This window comes from Seriola lalandi, unplaced genomic scaffold (genome assembly GCF_002814215.2).
Source record: "Seriola lalandi dorsalis isolate HSWRI2012SDOR001 ecotype SW California unplaced genomic scaffold, Sedor1 jcf7180002054602, whole genome shotgun sequence".
Lineage (NCBI taxonomy): Eukaryota > Metazoa > Chordata > Actinopteri > Carangiformes > Carangidae > Seriola > Seriola lalandi.
Genome location: NW_019525155.1, coordinates 163,233 through 176,325, shown reverse-complemented (window position 1 = coordinate 176,325; position 13,093 = coordinate 163,233). Strand labels below are relative to the sequence as shown.

The window sequence follows — 13,093 nt, the reverse complement described above, 5'->3', positions numbered from 1 at the left end:
TTTCACAGTATTAATATAGAAGCTAGAGCTGATCTATAATCACACTACACATGGACACAGACCTTTAGACATCCAACACCTGAGCTTCATGGTATGTGATGATCGCAGCTTCTCAGTGTGGCTGTGGACTTGAGTCGCTTCTGGTCTCTGAAGGATTCCCTCAACCTCAGGCCTACCTGGTTATTCCTGCTTTTCCCTCCCAGCAGCAACACCTTTAGTGAGTGAGAGTGTGTGTGTGTGTGTGTGTGTGTGTGTGTGTGTGTGTGTGTGTGTGTGTGTGTGTCTCACCCTCCTCTGACTGGGCAGCAGGGTTCCTCTCTCTGCTGCCTCCGGTGGCTTTCTGCAGCAGCTGGCGGAGGTGGTGTTTGAACACGGCGGTGTGCAGCTCCTCTCCCTCGCAGCCCAGCACGCTGCTGGACACCTGGGCGCTGTCGAAATTCACAAACTGCCTCCTGCCTACTGCACAAAGGAGGGGGGAGCACAGAGTCATCGGTGAAGGCCGGTTCGGGGGGGGAAACTGTGTCCCTCCAGTGGTTGGAAAAAAGTCAAAAGAATCACCTCGTGCGGTGGATTATATTTGTGTCTAACGTTGTGACTAAACTGCTGATGCTCTTCGGTGTGAAGCCCTCGCAGCGAGTTGTTTGTGTCAGCAGTGAAAGGATTTAAACATCAGCATCTTGCTCTCCAGGCAGCAGAGTCCAACGTAAACAGATCATTTTCTGCTGATGCTGGGAAGGTTTTGGTTTCACATGAGAGGTTTCTGCGAGTGTGTGTTTGTGTGAGTGTGAAGAGGGCGGAGCCCAGATTAAACAAGGTGATGTAGAGTATTTCTGTGCACCAATCAGGATCAATCACACACACGCTTCTGTGTATGTGTGTGTGTGTGTGTGTGTGGACCATGGTGAACCCCTAAAAGTTTGAATGCTTAAGGGTTAAGACTTGGTTTTAGGGTTGGGGATTTAGGCATTCAGTCTCCATGGTTACGGTCAGGGTAAGAGGCTAGGGAATGCTTTATGGCAATGACAGGTCCCCACAAATATAGCAAAACAAAACAAAACAAAACGTGTGTTGAATTCTAAACAGATGCTTCCCTTTTTTTTTCCTGAACGTTAACTTTGTTGCTTATTTAGTTAATAAATATCACATATTTAGATTTAAATATAACATTTAAATCTTGGTTTAAATCTCAAGATTTTCTCTATAACATGAAATATAATGAAATATCAGACTTAAACCAGGTTGTCAGAGGAGTTAAAGGACAGGATCGTGCAGTCAACAAGAAAAACCTTCAAGATTCACAAAGAGTAAAACAGTCGATTATAATAACAATATTGATAATGATGATGTGATAAAATAACAATAATGGAAAAGTGAATTCTTTATTTTATCCATTTTATCTTTTTAGGCAGATTACCTAACTCAGCAGGAGAAGCACAGCTGATTTCATAATGTGCTATCAGAGTAAAAATATCGTTATTAAAACAACTCATGCAAATAAATCAGACTGAAATTATATTAATATGAAGTTTAAATCTTAATAGAAATACAGTTGTTTGTGGTGTGATATTAACATTTGTCGTTAATAAGAGATGCAGGTTTTTCTGTTTAGTTTTCTGGCTGTTCATAGTGTGTGTGTTTATGTAGAGAGGACATTTCTGTGTGTGTTTGATGGGTGAGACATGGTGAGGGTTCGGTTTACTCGTTTAGTTGTGATGGACAAAGTCTGATTTAATATGTCAATTAATGTCCTCACAAATCCAGAAACACCGACGAGTGTATGTGTGTGTCTACAGGGCTTACTAACACTGTGTGAGTGACGATGATGATGATGATGATGATGATGAGTCAGTGTTACCTCTGCAGGCCCCGGCAGCTCCCAGATGGTAAATACCAGCCAGAACGTGCCATATCGCCTTCTGCTCGCCGGCTGAGAACCCCAGCGTTTCCATGGCAGTCAGCAGCTTGGTGAAGGCAACGGACGCACGCTGCTTCTCCTCGACCTGAGCACAGACAGAGGGAGGGAGGGTCTGTCTCTTCTGTCTGTGAAAATCAGCCACTTTAATAAGGCGGAAGAACAGATGAGTCACAATCTCATCTCCCGTCACAGCCTGAGTCTCTTCAGGATGGGTCTCTTCACTGCGTGATTTCGCCTCTTCAAAACCCCCTTTTTCTATTTTTATTCCCTCGGTACTTCACCCTAACATGAGCGCCGTGGTGACTGGAACATTATAAAGACATCACGTCCTCAACACCTCATTTGTCGGCCTGTAACAAGTCACGGCAGTGCGCTCTGCAGGATTCACCGTCTTTGTTCTCAGAGATTCTTCACAGAAATGTAAAAAGATTTACATGAGACACACTGATTTGAAACACTTCTGCCAACCTGAGAATACAGTGATGACAGCTTCAAATGCATAAACAGAACTGAATGCTTTCCATCTGTTTCCACACTGCTCTCTCTTTTCTTTCCACATGAATACAACTACAGCAGAGTCACGGTTTCTCAAGGCCCGTGTCAGAACGTGTGACCTTCAGTCCTCTGTGCTTCTTGTGACCTGTGCCTGGAATTATTATTTTCTAATTCTGCATAATAATCAGGCACATGGCCTTTCTCTCGCTGTCTTCAAAGATTTAATAACATCGAAACATCTGTCAAGGCAGGACAGAGGTCACAGCTGCTCGGCACTTCGTTATTTCTTCACATTTTTATTGTAAATTTAATTTTTCTATTCATATTTAAATGACCTGACCTGCAGTACTTGCTTTGCTTTATCTTTCTTTATATTTTTCCTTCTTACTGTGTTTATGTTTTTGCACAAAAACACCAAAAGCAAATTCCTCGTATGTGAAAAATCTAGTTGGCAACAAACCAGATTGTGAATCTGATTCTGTGATGCTAGCTACGCTAACTGGTTGCAGTCAGTCAGTCTACCCCTCCACCTCACACACACACACACATACACACACACACACACACACACACACACCTGTTACACTCACTGTACCTTGGTGGGATGAACAATGCCAAACGAGTTGGCTTCAGGGAGCTGGTGCAGCTGCAGTTCTGTCCTAATGAAGAATCAACAACAGAATTCAATTAGTGGTTTCAAATTATTAGATTATCAGTGATGGAGCAAGTAAAAGTATCAATACAACAATATAGAAATACTCCATTAATGCACAAAGAAAACATCCTGCATTTAAAAACCTTTCATAAGTACATTTACAGAAGTAAAATATAGTATCAGTAAAATATACGTATTACGGTAAAAGTACTTCATGTAGTCAAAGTATCACAGTAAAATTTCTTCCTGTAGTTACAGTATCACAAAAAGTACTTCCTGTACTTACAGTGTCACAGTAAAAGTACTTCCTGTAGTTTTTTCTGTAATATCTTGAGTAAGCAGTAACTATACCTGTCAGATAAATGCAGTGGAGTAAATTATATAAACTGCCTTAAAATATGACTTAAGTGCAGTAGCTGAGTAAATCTACTACTTCCACCTCTGGAGATTACCTCATCTCTGTGCTGAGTCCGGCCAGCATCTGTGAGAAGACCAGGAAGTTACTCTCTCCGGGGGGTTTCTGACACACTCTCCATTTGTCCAGCATCATGGTCTGAAGGAGAGGAGAGAGTGTGGAGGGGAAGAGGAGAGAGACGTGATTAACTTTGTATGAAAACACCTTTGACTCTGTTAAATGTGTGTGTGTGTGTTTTGCGTGCCTGCAGGTGTCCGGCGGCAGCCTGTCCGGCGTGGTTAAAGTCCAACGAGAAGACGGTGGCAAATCGAGATGAGGCGTCGCTGTGCTGGGAGCTGACGCAGCCGAAAGACTTCAGGACGGTGAACATGGCCTGCACACGCTCCACTGGTGGAAGGAAAAAGGAACATTAATAAACCGCCTGCAGAGTTTGGACGTGAGTCGTCCTCCCGCCGGCTGCTGCGCTCACCGCTGACGTTCTCTCCCGTTGTACCAGCTTGTTTGAGGAGAGCGTGTGTGAAGGCTTGGCAGGCGGTGGTCTTCCCTGTCCCGCTGCGTCCCACCGCACACACGCTGTGGTCTCTCCTGGTGCCGACCATGGACACGTACACCCGTTTGACCAGGGCGGCCAGAGCAGGGGGAGCGTCCCACATGGACTCTCCTCGCCGGGACTTTGGCGTCTGGAATCAAAGTTAGTTGATAAATAGATAATTATTTGGCAGATGTTTTGATCCTCAAATAATCAATTGAGTCAAAAAGTTCAACTGAATACTTTTGTGTTTTGGACTTTTGGTTGGACCTAATAAGAGATTCTTACATGTCACTACAGGTTCTGGAAAATGCTGATGGACATTTTTCACTATTTTCTGACATTTTGTAGACAAATTAATTAACTGATTAACCCAAAAACTAATCAGCAGATTAATAATGGACTATGAAAGTGCCGCGGTTTGTTGTCACCTTGCTGTGGGTCTGTACCGGAGGCCAGAAGTTGACCAGGTTGGGTCCTGCGTGTGTGAGCGGCATGCTGGCTTTAGCTCGACTGGTCAGCGTGTGCAGAACTCCACATTCATTCACACTCTGCAGGTCGCTCAGATCCTCACACAGCTCCAGCTCCGAGGGGTTACACTGTGGAGGGAGGAGGAGAGGCGCCGTGAGTCCATGGAAAGGTTAAAGGGCCATTCCACGTATTTTACACATAAGGGTCAGTTTACTTGTGATTGGAAAACCTGTGTGAAAACATTTGTCTAATGTCTTTAACGCAAATGCAGCAGCAAACTGAGTGTGTGGAGTTGGATTTACAAGGAATTGTTTAATGAAAGGATGCTGTTGGTTGCATTATGGGAAATGTAGGATCCACTGTTTTTGGAACTTTTAAAGGTCCAATATTTTAGTTTTCTCCTGTCTTTTATTTTGAAGTGCTGATCCATAAGAAGATATATTTGTGGTTTTAAGAACCAAAAACCATCTCAGTGTAGTTTTACATCTCCTCTCTCAGGCTTCTCTCTGGAGCTCTAGTTACAACAGGTCAGTCAGCCAATCAGAAGAGAGGAGGCTTTGAGCCTGTCTTCTGATTGGCTGACTGTTTTCTGACTGATCCAGATTTCAGGTAAAAACACTCAGAGAAACCAAATCCTGCAAGGTTTGGATGGTGGGTCCAGGTGGGCGGGGCTTGGTGACTGCTTTGTTGTGACATCACAAAGTTCCAGAAGTCCTGACGGCTGGTTTTAAGGCTCAGTTTCTGAATACAGGCTGTGTGCATTTCTCTGTGGACTGAGGCTTTGATACTTTCACAGTATTAATATAGAAGCTAGAGCTGATCTATAATCACACTACACATGGACACAGACCTTTACACTGGAGGAGCCTTAAAGAAAAATGTTGGACTTAACGGCAAAGACAAAAGTAAAAATACTTCACCTTTTTTTCTGCATTCATCAGTGGTGGAAAAGCCTAGCATAAATCTGATATTGATTCAATGATTCAAGAAATGTGTCTTATTGCTGACACTCAGCCAACAACCACCTGGCCATCTTTTAATCTGTGTCTTGTGACAGACTCCCGGCTTTATGGACATGCAGCATGACATTGCTGGAGTAGCTACCTTCTCAATTTCATACTCTGTGACGTCATGCAGCGACCCATCTGTCTGGAGGCGGACCCTCACTCGGCCTTCTGGGAGTTCAGGTGTGCCTTCGTCTGGCTTCAGCTGAGTAGCTGGAATGAGAGAACGATCATCAAACTCCCTCATCGACACATCACTCGATGTCAACAACCACAACACCTGTCATTAACCCTCAGAGCTGGATATGAGTCACACTGTCTGTGGCTGTGTGTTCATACACGTCTCTGTGAGCGAGCTTCATTTTAATCATAATTCTCTGATCCCTGCAAATTAAAGAGTCAGGGGCCAGGAGACAGGGGCCATGTGGGAATATGAAGGTCTGATGGGATTAGAGCAGTGCAGTAAGGGGATGGATGGATGGATGGATGGATGAATGAAATGAACAGATGGATACAGAGCGGAGCCAAGCAGCTGATTAGTAACATGATATGAAGGTAATATAACAGACTAGAAGATTACTAGAGATTGTGTGTGGATTACTGGACTCTTTCACTGATCCACACACACACACATTACAGCCAAATTCCAGAGACTGTTCACATGTTCACACCAGCATGGATAGTAATGTAACAATCAGTCAATTAATTAATTAAAATGACTGACAGAAAAATTAATCAGCGACTATTTTAATGATTAATTAATTGTTTAAGGAGCCAAACATTTTATTTTTGAACTTTCTCACACTCTGGGCTGTTATAACTGTTATTAATCAAGAAAATAATTGGTAAAAAATCAATTATGAAAGGAATCACATCTTTATTTTACTCAAAAATAAAAAATCTTTAAAGTCTGTGAACATGAAAATGTAGCTTTACTTCTGTTGTAATGTTGTGAGGCAGAAGTGAATCTTAAAAAGTGTTGACCAGCTGTTTGTTGACAAACTTTTCACCAACGTGACCAATTTTCTTATTTTCTAATTAGGCAGATTAAACATTGTGGGTTTGAGTTGTGTTTTTGTTTTGAACGTGTTGCTTTCTGTAGCAGTAATGAGTGTGTTGTATTCATGTTTTGATTGTTTTTAAATGTGTTTCAGGCTGTTTTCTGTGATGCCTCCACACAGAATTTTGTAATCTGAAATGTTTAATCATGATTTATGTTTGACTGACATTCACATGCTTTACAATGGCGTGTGTGTTTGTGTGTGTGTGTGTGTGTGTGTGTGTGTGTGTGTGTGTGTGTGTGTGTGTGTTTGTGTAGGATACTGTTGTTTTCATATCTCACCGAGGGTGAAACCGTCCTTCTGGACACACCACACAGTTCCAGCTTCATACCACACATCCCTCACCTGAGAGACAAGGACACAACAGAGGAGGGAAGATGACTCAGCTGTAATAAAGCACTGGTTTATACACGACAGAGTCTGGAGTGAGACACTGCAGTAATTATATTTTTTCAATATTAAACTTTAAATAAATTGGATAAATAATAAATTGATTAATTAATTATGATTAAATTAAAATAATGCATTGCAAAAGTATTTTTTAACACCCGACCAACCAGAGCTCCCCCTGCTTCTCTGTTGGTTGCATTTAATTGGACAGATTTATCTTTGACGCAGCACACTGATTACTTGTCTTTAACTTGAAGCAATCCTATAATAAATAAGAAATGAACGTGTCCTACTAACAGGTTACTGTGTGTATAACAGTCTGATATATCTGACTCCTCTAGAGCTCCATTGTTTCCATCTGTTCCAACTATTAAAACACATCAGTGAGTCACACTGTTACACGGGGTGACATGTTCCTTCATTATCATGAACACACACTGTAGTTTATTTTGACTCAGTCCCCCACACACACCGTCCTGCTACAGCACCACAGCACCATATATGGATTCATCCACCGCTGAAAATAGTCCCCAACAACTTAACTCATTTGTTTACAATTTTCTAAATTTATTTTCATTTATTCATTGATTATAATTAAACAGCTAAATCATCTATAATTATTTGAGAGTTGCACAAATGATGGCATTAACATACATACCTCTCTCCTGTTATGCTCTGTTATAGCTGTGTCTTCTTGCCTTCCCTCTGGCTCCTGCCTCTCCTCCATCCCCTCCTCCTCCTTTTTCTTCTTCTCCTCCTTCTTCTTCTTCTCCACCTGCTTCACCTCCTCTATTCTCTCCTCCTTCTGCTCGGCCTGTGGCGTCTTCTTGCTCTTCTTCTCCGACGTCATGTCCTGTTGCTGCTTTGGCGGCTCTGGTGTCACACCCTGTCTGGTTTCCATTTTACCGCCAGGCTCAGGAGAGACTATGTGCATCTGAGACGAGGACCTGCCGTCAGACTGGGCTGAGTTGCGTCCTTGCCTGCTGTCGCTGATCAGCTGCTCGGCCCGGAGGGACATCTCGGCCTCCAGGATCGGGGGAGTCTGATCCGGGACGAGGAACTGTTGTACAAGGTTATCACTCAGTTTGCTTGGCTGCGGGGGCAAGAATCAAGACTTACTTATCATCCTTTAAAGAAATAGTTTGATGAGAAAATCCCACTCTGATGTCTGTACTGTGAATATGAAGTTACAACCAACAGCTGGTTAGCTTAGCTTAGCATAAAGACTGGAAACAGAGGGAAACAGCTAGCTCTGTTTAGTTCGTACAAAAACTGGAGTGTAAAAACTAAAAGTTGCAGTTTAACGGAGGGGTTCCTGTAAATTTTAGGGAGTCACTGCACACAGCCAACGAACAGGGGAAGGGGCCACCTGCAGGGGCTTTCAGGCCTGGGAGCCAATGGTAAGAGAGTCGGACGACCGTAGGCGAGGTGTATCTCCTCCTTCTGTGCCACAGTAAAAGAAAATAACCTTCTACTTTTACGGTTAATTGTCTCTAACAGTATCTCTGTATAAAACAATATGCTTTAAGTGAAATAAAAAACCAAGAGAGACACATCAAGAGTGAAATTATTGGGTGCGACTGGACAGATAGAACGTTAACTTCATACTTTAACTCATGTTAGCATTTTAACTTTAACAAGGTGTAGGAAATAAAGAGAAATTAGCGCTAAATATCAGTTAGCTAATATGCTGTTAAAGATTAGCTTGATGTATGAGCAGGAAGGAGTTAAAAGATACTCAACATATGTTTTTTAATTCCTGTATTTGATGTATAGATTTAGACGCTGGTATGAGTTTAGACACTGACAACACAGGGTTATGTTTTCTGTTTCACATGGTTTTATAGGGCTAACAGAATGTTAGCTTCTCCAACAGGCTAACTTAGGTAATGTAGCTTCTTTCACAGCTAATGCTCAACAAGAAATAATACTTTTGTGTTTCACTAATGTTTGTTTTTCACCTGACTGTGTGAACAGTACAAGATAAAATTTGAAAATTAGTGAAAATTTCTTAAGACAGAGCTAAGCTAGCCGTTTCCTGCTGTTTGCATTCTTTATGTGATGCTAAGCTAACTGTCTCTAGGCAAGAAAAGCAAAATTAGCATATTCCCCTTGGAGAGGGGATGTGAACTTTAACAAACCACTCACTGCTTTCTCCTCCTTGACGTCCGGCTCTTTGTGTTTGGTCTCCTTCTCTGAATCTCTGACCAGCTGTTTGAGGAAGCCGCCTGGCAGCGCCGACAGAGGCGGTGGAGGTACGGCCGCCGTCACCTCCTTGTTGTTCTCCTCCTTTATCTGTGGTTTGATGGATTGATGAAAGCAGGGAGAATTGGACAGAAACAGGATGTGAATATAGAGTACAGTACATTTGGTCCATGCTGCATGCTGAGACCCAAACTTCATTAAAATCATCATTTGCCTCCACACACACTCACATCACATTAAAACTTAACCAGAATTACAAAACACATATTTTAGCATTTACCTCTGTAGCATATTTTAGCTCTTATCCCTTTAATTCAAATTCAAAAACACTTAATTATTGCCTTTATAATGATCACTGAAGTGAGGCAGTGAAAATGGACAGACCCACATTGCAGTTTACGATCAGGCTACTTGGGTTGAATTCAGATTAATATAAACAGATTATAAATTAGGTTTTATCTTATCTGTCCAGGTTTTGAGATATTTGTCTCTGACTTCATCTAATTCATTTGTGATACTCACAAATTCCATTAACAAGACTAATGCTGTGTCGCAATTTCCGTACTAACATACTCAGACTTATTATTTTGAGAGCGTAAATGCTGATATGGCAACTTGCAGTTGAAGAAGTGTAAGTACCCGGATGCACTCACAACGGTCAAAAACAATCGTGCGTAAAACGACGGACACTCCTCACCCTCAACGGTCGCCATCTTGGCTACGGAGCAGAAGGAGGGAGCGCCAAAGTATTTTCAAACTTGAGAGAGAAGGACGTCACATCGTTAGCGCAAACGGCGGCGAAATTTATAAGTCGCACGACACCGAAGGCACACACGGGAAGCTAAAACGTGTATTTTGAAGTGAAGTTAGCAAAATAACCGGCAGGTGGGCGACAATCGCGGTTGAGATCGTCACTTCCGGTGAGGTCACAACGTCAGTTTTTGATTTGGGACCTGCACGCTACCACGCTACCCTGTTGAAATTCACGCACTACGTCAGTGAGTACACTTTATACACAGTGTACTATATAAGTGTACTGACTTAAGAATAGGATTTGAGACACAGCATTAGACTCCATGCTATTTAATATTGTTTTATTATGCCGTTATTTAACCAGATAAATCCCACAGACCATAGCAACCACTTGGAGACTCAAATAAGCCAAGAGCTAAGACTCCTTAAAGGGATAGTTCGGGTTTTTTGACATGGGGTGCTGCCGGCTTTCCTAACTGGGAGCGCGCTGAACAGATTCTACTGTAATGTAATAATGTACAAACTATTCATGAGCACTGCACATAACACAACATCAAATAATCCAAACTACCCCTTTAAAACAACAGGGAAGCATCAGCACGTGTTTCAGGCTCATGACGAACTCTTTTGAGTGGATTCTGCACATTCACTGCATTTGCTTGTCAAGCTGAGAGCAATCAGGAAAAAGGCTGATTACAAACTGTGATCTGGCCACGATAACTGACTTTTAAGATCACTGAGTGTCTGCACTGCTCTGCCAGAAACACGGATATCATCAGTTATTGTTATCTTCTAGAGGACGGTGTCAAAGCTCGTCGTCTTCAACCGTATTTAAGGATCATTTTTAGTTTTCCACTGTGTGTGTGTGTGTTTGTGTTTCCAGCTTCATGAGGAAATGTGAGTCAGCGGCTGTGACGAGCATCATGAGGGGACTGGATGTGCCGAGCAGAGAGGTGGCCAGAGGCTTGACATTTAGCTAATAGGTATCACCTGCTGACACAATAGGGAATATCATAAAGGTCAGTAGGACAGCTGTTTCACATTCTTTGACGAGCTACAAAAATGTAATCATGAGAAAACTTTGAGAGGAAATAGCTGAGTAATGCCTAATTATAACTCTTTTGGTTGTGTGAGAGTGACGCCGTCTTAACGTCAACGAGAGCGAACTGAACTCAATTAATGGATCGTGTTGAGTTTGTTTCAGCAGCAGCCACCAGTGTTAATTCATCACCAAATATCATTTTCCTCCTCACACGGTTCATAAAAGTCTAGTCCTGATGCCAAATTTAAACCAGGATCCACACAAGTGTGCTTGAAAAGGCTTTTATCAGGCTGCGCGCTGGATGAGTAACCAGAGGAAATGTGACGGCGATGGTGAAAACCTGCGGTAAAGTACACCACGCCGTGAACCTTAGCTGATCTGAAGTTCAACAGAGCAGATTTTAGTGGAAAGTTTTAATGTTGTAAATTGGTCCAGAAAAGTGTCAGCGTTCAGATTCAGTACAGTAACTGTTCAGAGACAAAATAACACAGTCTCTTTTCCTGTTACGCTGCATTTTAACATTTATCATTATCATATAATTGTCACATAAGTTACAAAGTCGTGCTTTAACTTAAAAAAAGTGTGAATATTTAACAGGCAACTGTTCGCTGACACATTTACTGACACACAAGATGAAGAAAAGCACCAACTCCTTTTTGTAGTTTTGCTTGTATAATGAACAACTGATCAATCTATCAAAAGAGTTGTCGATTAATTTTCTGTCAATCAACAAATCGACTGTTGAAGCTCTAAATATGTTAGCAGTAACTTAGATTTTACATTCTACATTAAAAAAACATTTGAAAATAACTGTGTTTAGTTGTGTCTCCGCCTCATGTCCCTAAAGGTCAACTTGTCCAACAATAGTTGAAAAAAATTACTATACATTTGTAAATCTAAACTTTATTTCTTCTTCTTTCCTCCTGAATCATCTGACGACAGACGACAGATTTAAATAAATATTTTAAATTAAATAAAAGAATATTTTGAGGTAGTTTACATTAGTATTTCCATTTTGTTTTACTTTATACTTCTACTGCACTACATTTAAGATGGAAATATAGTATTTATCACTCCACTACATTTGTTTGACAGGTGTAGTTACTAGTTACGTGAGATATTACATAAAAACACATATGATAAGATTATAAACCACAATTTAAGCAGTGGTTGCTGGTTGATTACCAGAATGATCCCTAAAAAGGAGAAACTGGTTTTCATTTCTACTAAAGAGACTTTTTCCCTTTAAGCTTCTCACATGAATTTATGCAAAGTGATAAAATGATCCAGTATTTCACTAAAACAAAGAGGAGAGAAAAGCCCAGAACTTTGTTTCTTCTTCTTTCCTCTCGCATGAATCATCTGACGACCCCTCCGATTTATCTGGTGACCCTTCAGAAGGTCCCGACCCGTAGGTTGGAAACCGGTGGACTAAACTAAATGTATGTAAAAGTAAAGCAGCTACAACAGAAAAATGCTGCTGAAGCATCGACGACTCAGGATCAATGATCTGATCAGAGATCAGTCACAGGAGAAAGTTCACTTCTACTTTTGTGCTTTAAGTTCATTTTGCTCACAGTACTTTTACTTCAGTCGGATTTTGAGTGCAGTATTTTTTACATTGTTGTAGTAGTACTTTTACTTAAGTGAAGGATCTGAATACTTCTTCCTGCACTGTTCACAAGTATAACCTGTCAGGGAAACGAAGTGCAGTAAAAGAACAGTATTTCCCTGGTGTGGTATTATCTCTCATGGTTGTTTAGAATCAGATTCTGAAGGGAAGACTTATTGATCATATGAAAGTATTGATATCAATATAAGTATCGGCTTATAGCAGCTTTACACCACAAATCTCAGTGACAGTGTGACGCTGCAGAGTGACTAACACACCAGTCACAGCAGGCAGTGACATGTTGTGTGTTGTGATGACTCAGGGTTAGAGCACAGGGTTCATTCACCATGTGATCAATCACACACACACACACACACACACACACACACACACACACATGCAGTCAAGATTTTATATGTTTCATGAACGCAGCATGCAGCAACTCTGCACCTCCCTTCTGCTCCCACAGTTTTAACCGTGAAGACAGCGCCATGGTTGCACAGGCGGGGGTTGGGGTGGAGGGTGGTTCAGGGATGTGGTGGTGGT

General features: G+C 41.7%; 1 protein-coding gene across 1 annotated transcript in view; it reads right to left on the bottom strand.

Annotated features, from left to right (window-relative positions):
- myo18b (myosin XVIIIB) overlaps positions 1-13,093 on the bottom strand; it is a gene marked incomplete at its 5' end in the record, with an annotated part of 39,569 nt that overhangs the window by 23,449 nt on the left and 3,027 nt on the right. Inside the window, 11 exons of the mRNA XM_087177421.1 lie at positions 289-459; positions 1,856-2,000; positions 3,006-3,069; positions 3,518-3,618; positions 3,725-3,867; positions 3,950-4,160; positions 4,441-4,608; positions 5,585-5,697; positions 6,827-6,890; positions 7,594-8,028; positions 9,084-9,230. Coding sequence (XP_087033547.1) covers positions 289-459; positions 1,856-2,000; positions 3,006-3,069; positions 3,518-3,618; positions 3,725-3,867; positions 3,950-4,160; positions 4,441-4,608; positions 5,585-5,697; positions 6,827-6,890; positions 7,594-8,028; positions 9,084-9,230 — 1,762 coding nt within the window. The remainder of the gene's footprint in view (positions 1-288; positions 460-1,855; positions 2,001-3,005; positions 3,070-3,517; positions 3,619-3,724; positions 3,868-3,949; positions 4,161-4,440; positions 4,609-5,584; positions 5,698-6,826; positions 6,891-7,593; positions 8,029-9,083; positions 9,231-13,093) is intronic.